The sequence below is a fragment of the Dipodomys spectabilis genome, unplaced genomic scaffold (assembly GCF_019054845.1).
Source record: "Dipodomys spectabilis isolate Male_0828 unplaced genomic scaffold, ASM1905484v1 ptg000573l, whole genome shotgun sequence".
In the NCBI taxonomy this organism is placed as follows: domain Eukaryota; kingdom Metazoa; phylum Chordata; class Mammalia; order Rodentia; family Heteromyidae; genus Dipodomys; species Dipodomys spectabilis.
This window is the reverse complement of record NW_024871250.1, coordinates 9417-24353: the sequence shown is the minus strand read 5'-3', so window position 1 is coordinate 24353 and position 14937 is coordinate 9417. Positions and strand designations below refer to the sequence as shown.

The 14937-nt window shown below is 70.1% G+C and overlaps 1 protein-coding gene across 4 annotated transcripts in view; it reads left to right on the top strand.

The window, feature by feature from the left end:
* The window catches only part of Eps15l1 (epidermal growth factor receptor pathway substrate 15 like 1), a 37285-nt gene extending 26490 nt beyond the window's left edge, over positions 1–10795 (top strand). Inside the window, exons 19-24 of one of the 4 annotated variants that reach the window (XM_042670609.1) lie at positions 531–667; positions 804–861; positions 1304–1386; positions 5018–5147; positions 8911–9098; positions 10574–10795. In XM_042670609.1, coding sequence (XP_042526543.1) covers positions 531–667; positions 804–861; positions 1304–1386; positions 5018–5147; positions 8911–9098; positions 10574–10717 — 740 coding nt within the window. In that variant the 3' untranslated portion in view covers positions 10718–10795. Of the gene's footprint in view, positions 1–530; positions 668–803; positions 862–1303; positions 1387–5017; positions 5148–8910; positions 9099–10573 lie in introns of those variants that run through there. The other 3 variants (XM_042670611.1, XM_042670610.1, XM_042670612.1) reach the window with 3 other exon arrangements.
* Positions 10796–14937: the final 4142 nt, after the last annotated feature.

Genomic DNA, 14937 nt, shown 5'->3' with positions numbered 1-14937 from the left:
GGCCTGGGCTTTGACCTCTGACCTCCATCTCCTGTGTAGCTGGGATGATAGGCAACCCCTGCCACGCCCCACATTTTTCTATGGAGATGAGGGCCTTAGGAACTTTCTGGAACCTTGATCCTCTGGGATTCTAGGCAGAGCCACTGGCACTGGCCGTTTGTCGGTGGTTTTTAACCCAGCCTCGTGAAGAGCTAGCCTCTCCACGCAGCCAAGTTCCACATCTTGCGCACGCCCTGGCCCACGCTGGCCGCGATCCGCCGTCCGCAGAAGTTGCCCGGCCTGGGCAGGCGTGAGCGGGTCAGCTTGCATCCTGTCTGCTGCCTGCGCAGCCAGGGCCGCTGTGCCCCCCTCCCCCCCGCTGGGGTAAGGGGCTCCACGGGGCGCCCACCCACGAACCCCAGGGTCCTTTCCAACAGCGTCCTGTGAGATCAGAACCTTTCCTGTCACCTGCAAGCTTCCCATGCATGTGCCTGCCCCGGTCACCTCCTCCCAGGCCACCTCCACCACTCACCTCTCCACCACCCCCCCAGATCCCTTCGGCGGGGACCCTTTCCGAGAGAGCGACCCCTTCCGCGGCCCTGTCCCCGACCCCTTCTCCAAGAAGCAGCCGCGGAGCGACCCGTTCGCCGCCGACCCCTTCGCCAAGACCCCCGGCGCGCCCACCTCGGTGAGCCCGGCCCACCAGCCCCCCATGCCCAGGGCGCGAGGGCCCCAGCGCCTCCACTCTCCCCCCACCCCCCCGCCCTCTCAGGGGTCCCGTGGGTCCGGAGAGGCCACGAACCCGCCGTCTCCTGTCTCCTCAGCTCGACCCATTCGAGGCCAGTGAGCCCTTCGCGTCGTCCGGCGTGCCGAAAGCATCAGGTGAGTGGGACTGGGCCCCTGCCCGTGGCCTCATGTCCTCCAGGGGGGCAGTCATGGGGCGGGGCGCAAAGGAGACAGCACCGCAAACGCGTGTCTCCGGCTGGGCACAGTGGTGCACGCCTGTAAGTCCTACTTGGGAGGTACAACTGACCGGCCCGGGCTGTGTGATGACCCCTGGCTCTGAAAACACACCTTGGTGTCCCCTCGCCACGGACACTGTTGCCTCCACCCATCCCAGCTCTCCGGGGCAGCAGGCCGTGCCCCCTGGCCCCCTGAGCTGTGGCCACACAGGGGCCCTGTGCCAGAGCAGGCAGGAGCCGTGGGGCCCGTGTTCCCGTACGTGGCAACCCCTCTGCCTTGGGGACCCCGCCTTGTCCTGACCCCCGAGGTACGGGGTGCATTCTGTCCTTGGCCATGACCCCTGCCTCCCGGTGCCTTGCAGATCCCTTTGGGACACTGGACCCCTTTGGGAGCGGGGCGTTCGGCAGCGCCGAGGGCTTCGCTGACTTCAGCCAGATGTCCAAGGTGAGGGGCGCGGGCCTCGCCGTGGGGGTGGGGGGGACTCCGGCTTGCCCCAGGCGTGTGTCCCCCTTAACACGGGTGGCATGGCTCGGACAGGCCAGGGCACCGGAACTGGGCGGGAGTGGGTGGGTGCGGGAGGCGGAGCCATGCAAGCCCAAGGTGCCCAAGCCATGTCCCGTGGGCCGCAGGGGACTGGAGTGTGAAGTGGGCATAGACCTGCCCCAGGGGGAAGAAATGACGCCGGGGTCCCCCCTCCCCGGGGCAGAGCCAGCTCGTGAGCACCGCCCCTGGCGTGAGCCCCGTCCAGGCCGCCGTCCCCGTGGCCCCCCCCCCCCGCCCCCCACGTGCTGTGGCCACAGCTTCACCCAGGAGCCCTGTGGTGCCTCGTGTGCCTGCACGACGGGCACTGGCCAGCAGGGGGCAGCACAGTGCCGTGGGCCAGGCGGCCGTGGGCGTGTGCTCCGTGCCCAGGGCATCTCAGCGTGTGCAGGGAGCCGCGCTGTCCTCCATGGTCTCCCCTCTCCCTGGTGTGACGTGGGAGCTGGTGGCCTGGCACGTGGGACAGGGACCGAGGGCAAGAAGCGCCCCCCGATGCCCACAGGCACCCAGGTTCCTGGTTTTCTGTGTGCACGGTTGATCCTGGTGTGGAGAGCCGCCGCGCCCCGCGGGCCCAGCTCCTCACGCGCGGCCCTGTGCCTCTGGCGTGCATTGCCGGGGCCACACGCGGACCAGACGGGCAGCGACTGCACACTGCTCCAGGTCGCCTGGGACGGTGGCGACGTGTGGGCTGGGCAGCACCCGGGTGGGGTGTTCAGCACAGGGTCCGTCCGACACCGGGCGCATCTGCCACACGGGGGCAGCAGCCCATCGCTCGTCGCTGCGGCCCCTGCAGCCGCTTCCCCCCTCCCCACCCCACCCCAACCCCTGGCCAGGCTGCAGGCCTGGCCTGGGCGGAGGCCGGGCGGGCGGGCAGCTCCTCGGTGGACCCGGCCTGCCCTCCCCTCAGAGCGGCCCTGCAGCTCCGCCTGGGCACGCGGCCTGGGGCCGCGTCTGTGGGCCGCATCTGCGGGCTGTGGTTACGTTGTTTTTCAAGAACGACCTCAGGTGTGTCAACACTGCCGGGAAGCGAAACTGTGGCCGCTGCGCCGCGCCGTGCTGTTGTTTTCCTGAGCTGGCTTTTTCTTTTCTCTTTTTCCTTTGCTTAAAAAAAGTCAGCTCTCTCCTTCACCGGCAGGGTGGGGCCTGGAGCAGCAATGGGGGCGGCCAACACCCCAAATGCCTGCGCCCTCTCCAGCCTCCTCCCTGAGCCTCCTCCCCAGCCGCCTCCTGCGTCCTCCCCAGCCTCCTCCCCAGCCTCCTCCTGCCTCCTCCTCAGCCTCCTCCCCAAGCCTCCTCCCCAGCCGCCTCCTGCGTCCTCCTCAGCCTCCTCCCCAAGCCTTCTCCCCAGCCGCCTCCTGCGTCCTCCCCAAGCCTTCTCCCCAGCCGCCTCCTGCGTCCTCCCAGCCTCCTCCCCGAGCGTGTTCTTGCTGGGCACCCCTGGCAGACCCTGCTCATCCACCAGGCCCTGGACCCTATCCCATCCCCCCACTGCCCAGGAGAGATGCAAATAAGTTCCTCAAAACGTGTTTGTGGAGGGCCCTGAGAATAAAATGAGAGCCACTTACATAACCCGCCCTGGTCTCCCCGCCCGAGCCCGGGAGAGCCCCTCACGAGCCGCGTGCCTCCTCCATGTCCCCCACCCCCACCCCATGGTCCATCATCAGGGACGTCTCTGCCTCTTCCCCTCTCCTGGGCCGCGCTCTCCAGGGCTGCGCTGCCCCCGCAGGCAGGGCCACCTTTCTAGAGGTCAGCCCCCGACTCTGCAGAGGCCGCTTGGACCCCGGCGACCCAGCCCCCCAAACCCTGCTCAAAGCAGCCATCGCACCCCAGCTCCTGGGGGTGACGCCTGTCACCTGGGAGGGCGCCGATTGGCCGGCGCTCGCCCCTGGGGGTGGGGTTGTCACCTGGGAGGGCACCGATTGGCCGGCGCTGGCCCCTGGGGGTGGGGTTGTCACCTGGGAGGGCACCGATTGGCCGGCGCTGGCCCCTGGGGGTGGGGTTGTCACCTGGGAGGGCGCCGATTGGCCCCGCGCTGATGGGAGGGTGCGCCTCGTGCCTGGCCAGGTGGGCTTGGCCGGCGGCCACCTGTCACCACGTCTGCACCTGCACATGCCTGAGTGGCTCTGCCGCAGCAGGATCCGAGCGCATGGGGAGCCGCCCGGGACCCCCAGTGCCTGGGGAGACGTCCCAGGCCTCCGCCATTCCTTGCACAACACTGCGCCCGCAGGGCTGATGCCAGCGCTCGGGGGGACCCGGGTTCAAGGTCAGCCTGGCTACACAGCCGGACCACTCTCCAGAGAACACACGTGATGCCCCCCTCCCCCAGTGCAAGGCGCAGGGCATCCGGTGCCCCGAGGTGCCCCCCGCCGACCCCACGCCCTGCGGGCTCCCGGTCAGCCAGTGGCAGTGCGGGCCGCCCGCAGCCAGGGGCTCAGACCAGCCTAGCACAGCCCAGACTGACAACCCAGGAAACAGCACCTCACCAGCCATGGCGCAAGCCGTGTGCAGAAGCCATCCAGAGCCCAGGGGTATTAACTTCTGGAATTTTCTGTGTAGTGTATTTGGTGTCGGGAGAGCCAGGGTGGGTGGGTGCGGCCCCGGAGGTACCACACCCGCAGCCACGTCCTCACGGTGCTGAGCCAGGGCCTGTGGCTGTGCGTTTGGCACTGAAGGTGGGGAAACTGAGTCAGCCAGGGCAGGCCCCTGCCCATGTCCACCAGCGTCACCAACAGTGGCTCGAAGCGTCCACCCCAGACCCAGCAGCCCACAGCTAGGCACAGTGCCCAGGAGCCGCAGCCTGACCACAGGTGCAGGCCCAACCCTAGCGGGCTGCAGCGCCATACCAGGCCTGTTTCCTTGTGCATAGAGGAGGCATGGTAGGGACGGCGCCTGTCACCTGGGAGGCCGCCGATTGGCCTGGCACTGGCTCCTGTGGGCGGCGCCTGTCACCCGGGAGGCCGCCGATTGGCCTGGCACTGGCTCCTGTGGGCGGCGCCTGTCACCCGGGAGGCCGCCGATTGGCCTGGCACTGGCTCCTGTGGGCGGCGCCTGTCACCCGGGAGGCCGCCGATTGGCCTGGCACTGGCTCCTGTGGGCGGCGCCTGTCACCCGGGAGGCCGCCGATTGGCCCGGTGCTGGCTCTTGTGACGCGGTGCTTCTCCCCGCTGGGCCGGCAGCCCGGCCCCATCCGAGCCAGCACCCTCTCGGTCTTCACCCACGCGTGCTCTTGTCCGGTGGTCCACCCTGGCTCCCTCCATCACCCATCCACCCGCCAACTGTGTGCTCTTCCTCTTCCTCCCCCCACCTGTGGCTTGTGCGTCCTTCTGCCCACCACCCGCCCTCCTTGCGCGATGGGGGCTGGGATCTGGGCTGGGCCCCGGTGTGGGGTGCGGAGGGTCGGGGACACAGGGACTCGGGCTGGGCTGGGGGCGCCAGGGCGGCTCTGCGCGGGAGCCCGGGCCCAGGGGGAGCGGCCGCCATCCCCGGCGGCCTGGCGAGACTGACGGTGTTGCCTCTCCCGTGTCCTCTCTTGCAGCCCCCCCCTGGGCCTTTCCCCGCGTCCGTGGGAGGCGCGGCGTTCTCAGACGACCCCTTTCACGGTGCGCAGCACACGCCGGCTCTGCCGCCCAAGAAGCCCGCTCCGCCTCGGCCCAAGCCGCCCAGCGGTCAGTACGCGGCCGGCTCCGCGCGGGGCGCGGCCTCCGCCGCTGCTCGGGTGGGGCGGGCGCGCGTGGAGCCAGCGGGTGGACGTGCCGCGCGCGCGCACAGGCGCGTGGGCGAGCGGTCTGCGCGGCCAGGTGCACGGGCTCGCGTGGAGCAGAAGCCGCTCCGCGGGCAGCGCCCGTGGACGAGCGGGGAAGACGCGGGCGGCTGTGCCCGGGGAGGCCGGGACAGGCGGGGCGTCCACGGGGGCGTGTGCGTCTCGCGTGTCGTGGGCAGGACGGGTCCGTGTGGGGTGGAGTCTGATGCTCCCCCTCACTCTCCCACCCAGAAGCGGAGGCTCCAGGAAGCGGCCCCCGGTACACGTTGCTGGCCGGTACGTTCCCACGGCACGCGCACGCCGGCAGCCTGTGCGTGGGTGCTAATGGCGCATGCGCATCAATGGCTGCGTGTGTGTGCACTGACGGCTCGCGCGCATGCGTACTGACTGCGGGCAGCCCGTGCCTGCCTACTGCGTGTGCGCATGTGCGTGCGCTAGCGGCGTGTGCCGCGTGCTGCGAGCTCCGCGCCCCGCTCCTCTTGCGCTCCTCCCCTTGCTCTTCACGCAGCCCGGCGGCCAGGCCCGGGGCTGGGAACGGGCGGGACGAAGGGGCCGGAAGCTGGATTGCACTCGGGACCCTTGGGCAGCAAGGTGGGAGCTGAGCCCACGAGCCTCAGTTTCCCCCAAGAACGTGGAGGAGCAGGCGGGGTGGGCGCGGCGGGTGCCCGGGCCGCCCGCGTGGGGCCCCGTCTCGCGTGGGGAGGCCGCAGCTGCCAGGTCCCCCGGCGCTGCGCGTGGGGGAGGGGGTGCGGGGCGCGGGGTCCCCAGCCGCCCGCGCCGGGGCCTGTGCAGCCTGGGCTGCTTTTTCTAGAAAGGTCTGTCAAGGTACGGGGTGGCGGCAGGTGGGGGTGCGGGAACCGCTTTCTTTGAAGCAGATGCAAAACAGCCCCGCGGCCGCCCCGAAACCGTCGGTTAGAGTCGGGTGCGCGCCTCCCAGGTAAACAGGCCGGCCGCGCTCTGCAACGGCCGGGCCGGGCGCGCGGGCGGCGGCGCTCTCGGGGTTTCTCGGGTTTCTAGGTAAAAGTTGTTGATTTGCAAAGAGAGAAACAGATTTTTTTCAAGTGCAGGAAACGGCTGTGGGCGCCAGTGATTGGGCCGCGCCCCGCCCTGCCGCTTCCTGCCCGCGCCGCCGGCCCCCTCCACGGGCCAAGCCCCCTCCACGGGCCAAGCCTCCTCCACGGGCCGGGCCCCCTCCACGGGCCAAGCCTCCTCCACGGGCCGGGCCCCCTCCCCCCCCCCCCCCCCGCCAAGCCCCCTCCACCGGCCAAGCCCCCCTCCCCCGGCCGGGCCCCTCCACGGGCCAAGCCCCCCGCCCCCGACCGGGCCCCTCCACGGGCCAAGCCCCCTCCACGGGCCAAGCCCCCCGCCCCCGGCCGGCTCCCCTTCCCCCCCGCCAAGCCCCCTCCACGGGCCAAGCCCCCTCCACGGGCCAAGCCCCCCCCCCCCGCCGGGCCCCCCACAGCCCTGGGCCTCTGCACCGGCCGCCCTCCCCCCGCCCCCCCCCCGCCCCCCTCTCTGTGCTTCCAACACACAGCCCAGGGAAGGCTCGACCCCCGTGGCTTTGGGGTCCCGGCTCCTGGGGGCCCCAGGACGGGGCGGGGGTCAGGTCGGGGCCGCCTCGCCCCCCTCGCGCCCGACCTCATGTTTACGGTGCCAGCGCCGAGCGTGGTTAGCGCCTCGGCCCAGCCTAACTACCTCAGTTCCGCTCCCACGATGCGCCCCGGAGATAACGGGCGGGACGCGGGGTCACCGCGGAGCCCAGACCCGGCCCAGGGGTCAGGACCCCCGCACCCCACCGCGGGGGCCGCTGGAGTGCGCGCTGGGGGGCGCGGGAGGGGGGCGGGCCGTGGGGGGTCGTGGGGGGTCGTGGAGAGCAGGCCGTGGGGGGTCCGGCCGTGGGGGGTCATGGAGAGCAGGCCGTGGGGGGTCGTGGCACCGCGGCGCTGGGTTGCGGACGGAAGCGTGGGCTCCTGTGCCCCGCACCCCTGGCTGGTGCTGCTCTGCCCTGTGCCCGGTGTTGGGAGCAGCTCGGGGGTCTGGGGTCCGCCGCCCCGGGGCCCCCGCCACACAGGCCCCGCGCGGGCACGCACGCCTGCGCCGGTGGTGAGCGTCTGCGGGGTGCGAGCGTGCGGGGCGCCCGGCCTCACCGTCCCGCGGGAGGGGCCGCAGAGCCAGGCAGCCTGCGAGGCACGCGTGGGCGCCTTGTCCCGCGGGATCGTGCCCGCCAGCGCCGGCATGACGGACCTCGGGAGCCTTAGAACCTTCCAGAAAAGCAGCTTTGCCGGCTCTAGAGCCCGGCCGCCGGGTGCCTGCAGGGCCCGGGCAGTGCCCCCCACCCCCCCCACAGCCCAGACCCCACAGCCCAGACCCTACCCCCTCACAGCCCTGACCCTACCCCCCCACAGCCAGACCCCACAGCCCAGACCCTACCCCCCCACAGCCCAGACCCCACCCCCCCACAGCCCAGACCCCACAGCCCAGACCCTACCCCCCCACAGCCCAGACCCTACCCCCCCACAGCCCAGACCCTACCCCCTCACAGCCCTGACCCTACCCCCCCACAGCCAGACCCCACAGCCCAGACCCTACCCCCCCCCACAGCCAGACCCCACAGCCCAGACCCTACCCCACAGGCGAGACCCTACCCCCCCACAGCCCAGACCCTACCCCCCCACAGCCAGACCCCACAGCCCAGACCCTACCCCACAGGCGAGACCCTACCCCCTCCCACCCCAGCCCCGCACCCCCTCCCAACCCCCTCCCACCCCAGCCCCGCACCCCCTCCCAACCCCCTCCCACCCCAGCCCCGCACCCCCGCCCAACCCCCTCCCACCCCAGCCCCGCACCCCCGCCCAACCCCCTCCCACCCCAGCCCCGCACCCCCCGCCCAACCCCCTCCCACCCCAGCCCCGCACCCCCTCCCAACCCCCTCCCACCCCAGCCCCGCACCCCCGCCCAACCCCCTCCCACCCCAGCCCCGCACCCCCGCCCAACCCCCTCCCACCCCAGCCCCGCACCCCCTCCCAACCCCCTCCCACCCCAGCCCCGCACCCCCTCCCAACCCCCTCCCACCCCAGCCCCGCACCCCCGCCCAACCCCCTCCCACCCCAGCCCCGCACCCCCTCCCAACCCCCTCCCACCCGAGCCCGCAGACGCGGTAGAGCAGCGGGGCGGCAGGCTGGTCCCAGCCGCATGTGTGCGTGCGGCCCGCGTGTGTGCGTGGGCTCAGGCTCCAGGCCGGTCCCCGCAGGTGTGTGCAGGGGGCAGCCCTTCCCAGCGGTCCCTGCGGCAGCCGTGTGTGTGCTGCGCGCAGTCACGCCGCTGGTGGCTGTGGTCGTGGCTGGGCCCAGGGCGTCGGCAGGCCCGGCCTCCTCGCGTGGGGCCCGGCCCGTCCCTGCGCCTGCGCGTGCCTCTGCGTGTCTCTGCGTGCGTGCGCGTGCCTGCGCGCGCGCGCGCCTCTGCCTGTCTCTGCGTGGCGCGCGCGCGCGCCTCTGCCTGTCTCTGCGTGCGTGCGCGTGCCTCTGCCTGTCTCTGCGTGCGCGTGCGCGCGCGCGCCCCGCGGTCCGTCCCCGGCTGGCGCAGCCCCGCCGCTCGGCCCCGCCCGTCCGGCCCGCCACGTCCTCACGCGTGTCCTCTCTCTCTGTTCTGTTCTCTCCCCCGCCCTCCAGGTAAAAGCACCCCCGTGAGCCAGCCCGGCTCCGCGGAGCCCCCGCCCCCCGAGCCCCTCCAGCCGCGGGGGGCCCGCGCCGGCGACCCGCTCCAAAATAGAGAGGGGCTGGGGGAGCCGCTTAGCGGAACAGACCCCCTTGTCCCCTCCGCTAAGGCCGCTTCCGCCGGCTTTGCCGACTTCACCTCTGTAAGTTGAGACGCTCCCGCGCCCTCACCCCGCTTGCCGCCTTGGGGGGCTCGCTGCGCCCGCTCCCGCACCCCGGGGCCCCAAGGCCATGCCTCCCGCCCGGCACCCGGCACCCCGCGGCCCGTCCACGCCCGGCACCCCCGCGGCCCGTCCACGCCCGGCACCCCGCGGCCGCGGCGCTGCGGGAGCCTTGGCGATGGCGGGCTGGTCGCGCCTTGGCCGGCCCGCGGGCGGAGGCGCTCCCCCGCCTGAGCCGCGCCGCCGCGCCCGCCTCCCACACGCCCTCGCTCTCGCTCGCGGTTCTGTGTTGTGCTTCTTGGGGGCGCGATGGGCTCCTGGGCCCCGGCTCCCGGGTCGGGGTGCGGCTCTGTGTCGGGGGGCTGCCGGCACCCCGAGGAAGGAGGGGGGACGGGTGGCAGACAGGCCGCCCACCCCGCCAGCGCCCAAACGCCCGGCGCGGGGCCCGCCCGGCGCGGGGAGCGGGCAGGCGCGGGGAGCGGGCAGGCGCGGGGAGCGGGCAGGCGCGGGGAGCGGGCAGGCGCGGGGAGCGGGCAGGCGCGGGGCCCGCCCGGCGCGGGGAGCGGGCAGGCGCGGGAGCGGGCAGGCGCGGGGAGCGGGCAGGCGCGGGGAGCGGGCAGGCGCGGGGAGCGGGCAGGCGCGGGGAGCGGGCAGCGCGCCCCGGGTTCCGATCCCGCGCCGCGCGAGCCGCGGGGCCCACACCCGCCAGCGCCCGTCACGGCGCCCTGCGCCCCTGCCTGTGTCATCACGACCACACCCGAGACCCCTTTTCTGGAAAGTTCTCTGGGACCTGCCGCGCAGCGTCCCGAGGCCCCAGCCCCCCTGCCCCGCAGCTGCGGCCTCGCCGCGCGCGGCCCTTGTGTTCCTCCCAGGGATGTGTTGGAAGCTTCCAGAAGAGAAGGGCAGGGGCGGGGAGGGAGGACTGGCTGCGTGTGGAAGCCGAGGAGGGAGTGGACCTGGGTGCGGGACCCGGCCCGGCGTGAGCTCGGGGCCCAGGGCTCTGCTACGCGCGGGCGCTCGGAGCTGGCCGGCGCTCTACCGCGTGAGCCACAGCACCGCTTGTGCTTTTCCGAGTGATTGAGTGGAGAGAGGAGTCGCTCAGACGTTCCGCCCGGGCTGGCTGCGAGGCACGATCCTCAGACCCCAGCCTCCCGAGCCTCTGGGACTACAGGCGGGAGCTGTGGGTGGCGGGCCTCCTGGGGCGGCATTGAGATGGGGTCTTGCGCCACGGGCCGGCGCTCTGCGGCCCCAGGTGCGTGATCGGGGCCCGCGGCTTCTTTGCGCCCAGCCCGGGGCGCAGGGCAGAGGCGGGGAACGAGGCCGGGGCTCCTGGAAGAAGCGGAGGCCAGAGCCCAGCCCAGGGCCCCCAAATACCCCCACCCATCTCAAGAAAGGCCCCCAAATCCGCATCCGGAGCTCCCGTGGCCGCCCGCGCTGAGCCCCACCTTCCCTTGCAGTTCTGCAATGAGGAGCAGCAGCTGGCCTGGGCCAAGCGGGAGAGCGCCAAGGCGGAGCAGGAGCGGCTGGCGCGGCTGCGGCGGCAGGAGCAGGAGGACCTGGAGCTGGCCATCGCGCTCAGCAAGGCCGACATGCCCGCCTAGCACGCGCACGCGCACGCGCACGCGCACTCCTTGTACAAAATGAAGTTTGAATGATTAATATAATATTTTAATACAAAACACCCAGGCCTCTCTCCTTTTTCCCAGAAGCCCGGGGCGCGCGGCGGCTGCCGGGTGGGGGAGGCCGGGGTCAGAGGCCCCGGGTGGAGAGGCCGGGGTCGGAGGCCGGGACACTGCAGGATGTTTTCACAGCTGAAAGCGGGAAGTTTGTCTTAAATTTATGGTGCTATTCACAGGTCTTTTTTTTTTGGGGGGGGGGGGGTCCGGTCCTGGGCCTGAGCTGGGCCTGGGCGCTGTCCCTCAGCTCTTCAGCTCAAGGCTAGCGCTCTACCACTGAGCCACCTTCCCAGCCCATATTCACAGGTCTTGAACTCTGGGCCTGGGCGCTGTCCCTGAGCTCCTCAGCTCAAGGCCAGTGCTCTACCCCTTGAGCCACAGCGCCACTTCGGGCTTTTTTTTGCGTGTGTGGTGCTGAGGAATCGAACCCAGGGCCTCCCGCCCTCGGCGAGCGCTCCACCTCGGAGCCGCCGTGCCAGCTTCTAGTTGTCTGTGTGATGACAGCACGGCCTGAGCCGCACAGGGAAGCCCGGCCGGCCACCGGGGACCAGGAACAAAGCGGGGCGGGGGGGGGAGTGGGGGGGGGGGGGGGGGAGGCTGGGGGCGGCACCTCAGGCCCAGATTTTGTGGGGCGCCCTGGACCCTGCCCCCCCATTGGGGCCCCTCCCGGAAGCTCCCTCTGTTCATCTCTTTGTTTCTGGCTTTTCAAAACATTTTTTTAGGACCATTTTAGATTTGTAGAAAGTTCCAGGCCCTCCCGGGGCACCCGGAAGCCCCGCCCCGGCCAGCTCCCTATTTTTAGCCCCGGCCATCCAGTGCGGTGCTGGTCACCACGGCCTGTGAACTCCACCTGCAGCCCATGACGTGACCTTCACCCTGACCTTGACCCCGACCCTGTGAGGAGAGTGTGGGGGGATTGCTTTAGTTTTTTTGGGTTTTCTTGTCGGTACTGGGATTTAAACTCAGAGCATGCATGGGCACGCGCACGGGCACATACACACACGTCCTGGGTCCTGGCTGGCACTTGCCCTGTGGCACTTCCCGCCTTCCTCCTGGGCTTTTCCCTCCAGCTGGCCTCCAGGTGCGGTCCTCTGGCCTCAGCCTCCCGATGGCTGGTCCTCAAGGCTCTCCCTGACGGGGAGAGCTGGGCGGGGAAGGCCAAGGCGGGTGCCTCTGGCCAGGCCCAGCAGTGGCGTGGGGGACACAGCGGAGCCCAATCTTCAAAGCCAGGGTCGCCCTGCGCCCGTGGCTTGGCCAGCCCGGCACTGCTATTTTAAGGCTGTACAGGAAATGTCCAGAAACAAAGGGCTGTCCTCCCCATCCCCCCGTCCCCTATCCCCCCATCCCCCCATCCGTCCCCCCCCTCCTCAGATGCCGCGTCCTGCCACACTGATCCCATCACACCATTTTTTTAATTTTCCAAACAAATGTGTGTCAGGGCTGGGAAGGTGGCTCAAGTGGTAGAGCGCTCGCCTTGAGCTGAAGAGCTGAGGGACAGCACCCAGGCCCAGAGTTCAGGCCCATGACCGGACCCAAAAAAACAAAAACGAGCGCAGCTAAGGCTCAAGTGGTAGAGAGCTAGCTAGGAGCACAAAAGCTCCAGAATAGAACCCAAGCCCTGAGTTCAAGCCCCAGGACCAACAATTAACACATACATAAATAGAACATTGGGTTGCATTGGCTGGTGGGGGACAGCCTCGTGTGGCGGCCCCGGCCACCTCTGTACTCCCAGACTCGGCCACCCACCCGCCTCAGCCTGTCCGGTAGCTGGGACTACAGGCGTGAGCCACCACACCCCGCCGAAGAGGTAGAGGTTGGTTTTAGCGAAAAGCTGAAGGGGGGAGGGGTCGGTAAGGAAGACTGGTGTGAGGAAGGTTCTGGGTTGAGCTGAGCAGCAGCACAAAAGAAGCCGGGGTGTGCCTCTATCCAGGAAGCCACCTGGCCTGGCCAGAGACCGAACCACTTAGAGCCCAGCAAGCAGCGCGTACCCCATCTTCTGTGTGGGGTTGAGGTGAAGGGAATTCAGCCCTAGCCCCTGGCCCCTTTCCCAGAAGTTCCGCCACGCGCTCTCGCCGCCTCAGGCTGTGGAACTTGGTCCCAGGAGGGCACCGGCTTTCTTTTGTTGCTGTCGGTCATGGTCTTGAATTCTAGGCCTGGGTGCTGTCCTCTAGGCGGGCGCTCTACCACTTGAGCCACTTCGCCACTGCTGGTTTTCTGGTGGTTCATTGGAGATCAGAGTCTCACGGTCTTTCCTGCCCGGGCTGGCTTTGAGCCTCGATCCTCAGATCTCAGCCTCCTGAGCAGCTGGGATGACAGGCGTGCGCCATGGCGCCCGGCTCTCCTGAATCTTTTTATGCCTCAGTCATTTGGTCAGAGAAGGTTGTGCATTTTGGCCTCCAATCGTGATCCTCCTACGCCCACCTCCTGAGCTGCTGAGAGCCAGGCCCAGCTAGGAGCTGCACCGCACACAGAGCACAGGGTACTGGGGCCGACCCACCCCCCCCCCCCCCGCCCCCAGCGTTGGCCCAGGCGCCCCGCTATGGGAATTTTTTTATGGGTTTTCTTTTCCTTGGCAAGGAGGGAGTGGAGCTGTGACCCAGGCGGTAGAGGGCCAGCCTTGAGCAGGAAGGCTCAGGGACCGCGCCCAGGCCACATTCAAGCAGGGGGGCTCTGTGCAGACCCAGGCCCTTGGGACGCTCTCCAGGAGCCCCCGCTGCCTTCCCCGGCCCCCTGGGACACTGGGCACCCACAGGCTGGCGGGAACAGCTACCAGCCCTGCGGTGACGATGCTGCTGCCAGCCTCCCCCCTCCCCCATGACTCAGAACGCCCCGGAAATGTGGCCAGGGAGCCTGCACCCAGGCCCCAGCGCTGCTCCCCTAGAGGCCAACTTGGGGTCAGGGGTGAAATCAGGATTGACTGGGCCCAGGGCAATTCACGCCGTGTTGTAGTAGGTGGGGTAGGAGTTTGCTCATTGGGTCTGCACCTGATTATTTCCTTAATGAAAGTTCTCAGACAGCCCCACTGAAAGTTCTGGGAAACTGGCCATCTGCCTGCCCTGCCTGGGAGCCCCAGTCGCATTCCCTCCCCAGCCCTGGGGTGCCCTGCACACCGCTACGGGCAGAAACTGCCCAGGAAGCCAGGAGCGGGCATCTTGTGCCATCCAGGGCTGGCCGTGCTCTCCGGCTGGTCCAGGGTCCTCAGAGCTCAGCCTCCTGGGTGGCAGGGACGACAGGCCTGAGCCACAGCCACAGGGCTCGTGTCTCAATCTGGCCTTGAACTCTCCCTCCTCCCACTTCAGCCTCCAGACCGCTGGAATTACAGGAGTGTGCCACCATGCCCGGCCGAGTACCTGGGTTTCTGAGCGCCTGTGACCAGCGGCGGGTGTGTGTGTGTGTGTGTGTGTGTAATCATTTAGATCGGCCGCAGAGGCCTCTTCCAGCCCCTCCACGGGGCCCCTGGTGGCTGTGAAACCCCGCTCTCCAGGAAGCTCCTCTCGCAGGGCTGGTCCCAGCCGTCACCCCATTTCATAGAAGAGGAAACCCAGACCTGGTGTGTGGGAACTGGGGGCCAACCGGAAGCCACAGGGTGCCAAGCTGGGGGCAGGGACGAGGCTAGCTGCCCGGCCGCGGTCCACAGAGCACGCCTGCCGTCCCAGCGACTCGGAACGGCCCACAACACCCCAGCCTGCGGCCAGCCCGGGCAGGAAGGCCCGCGGACGCTGCCCTCTCGCAGACCAGCACACGTGGAAGTGGAGCTGAGGCTCGAGTGGACAGCACCGGCCTTGAGTGGGCAAAGCGCGGAGGCCGCGCCGGGCGGGGCTCGGACCCCTGTGTGAGCCCCGCGCCCCCGACGCAGCCCCGCGTGAGAGCTCAGAGGCTGAGGGGAGAATCCACTCCCGGAGAGGAGGTGTGCGCACCCCACGCTCCCAGCACGTGTGGAGGGGGCAGGACGTGGGCCCAGGACCCCGAGCACCGGGCCCCCAGCGCCTCGCCCCCCACTCATGTCTCCCGGGGCCGTGTCTGGGCGGCGAGTTCAAAGCCCAGGCCTCTATCTAGAAAAGAATCACTGAGTCATGGCGCATTGCACTGCGGCCTTTTGAGGAACTGCCCACACAGCCTGCGCCCCGCCTGCCCCCTGCTTCCAC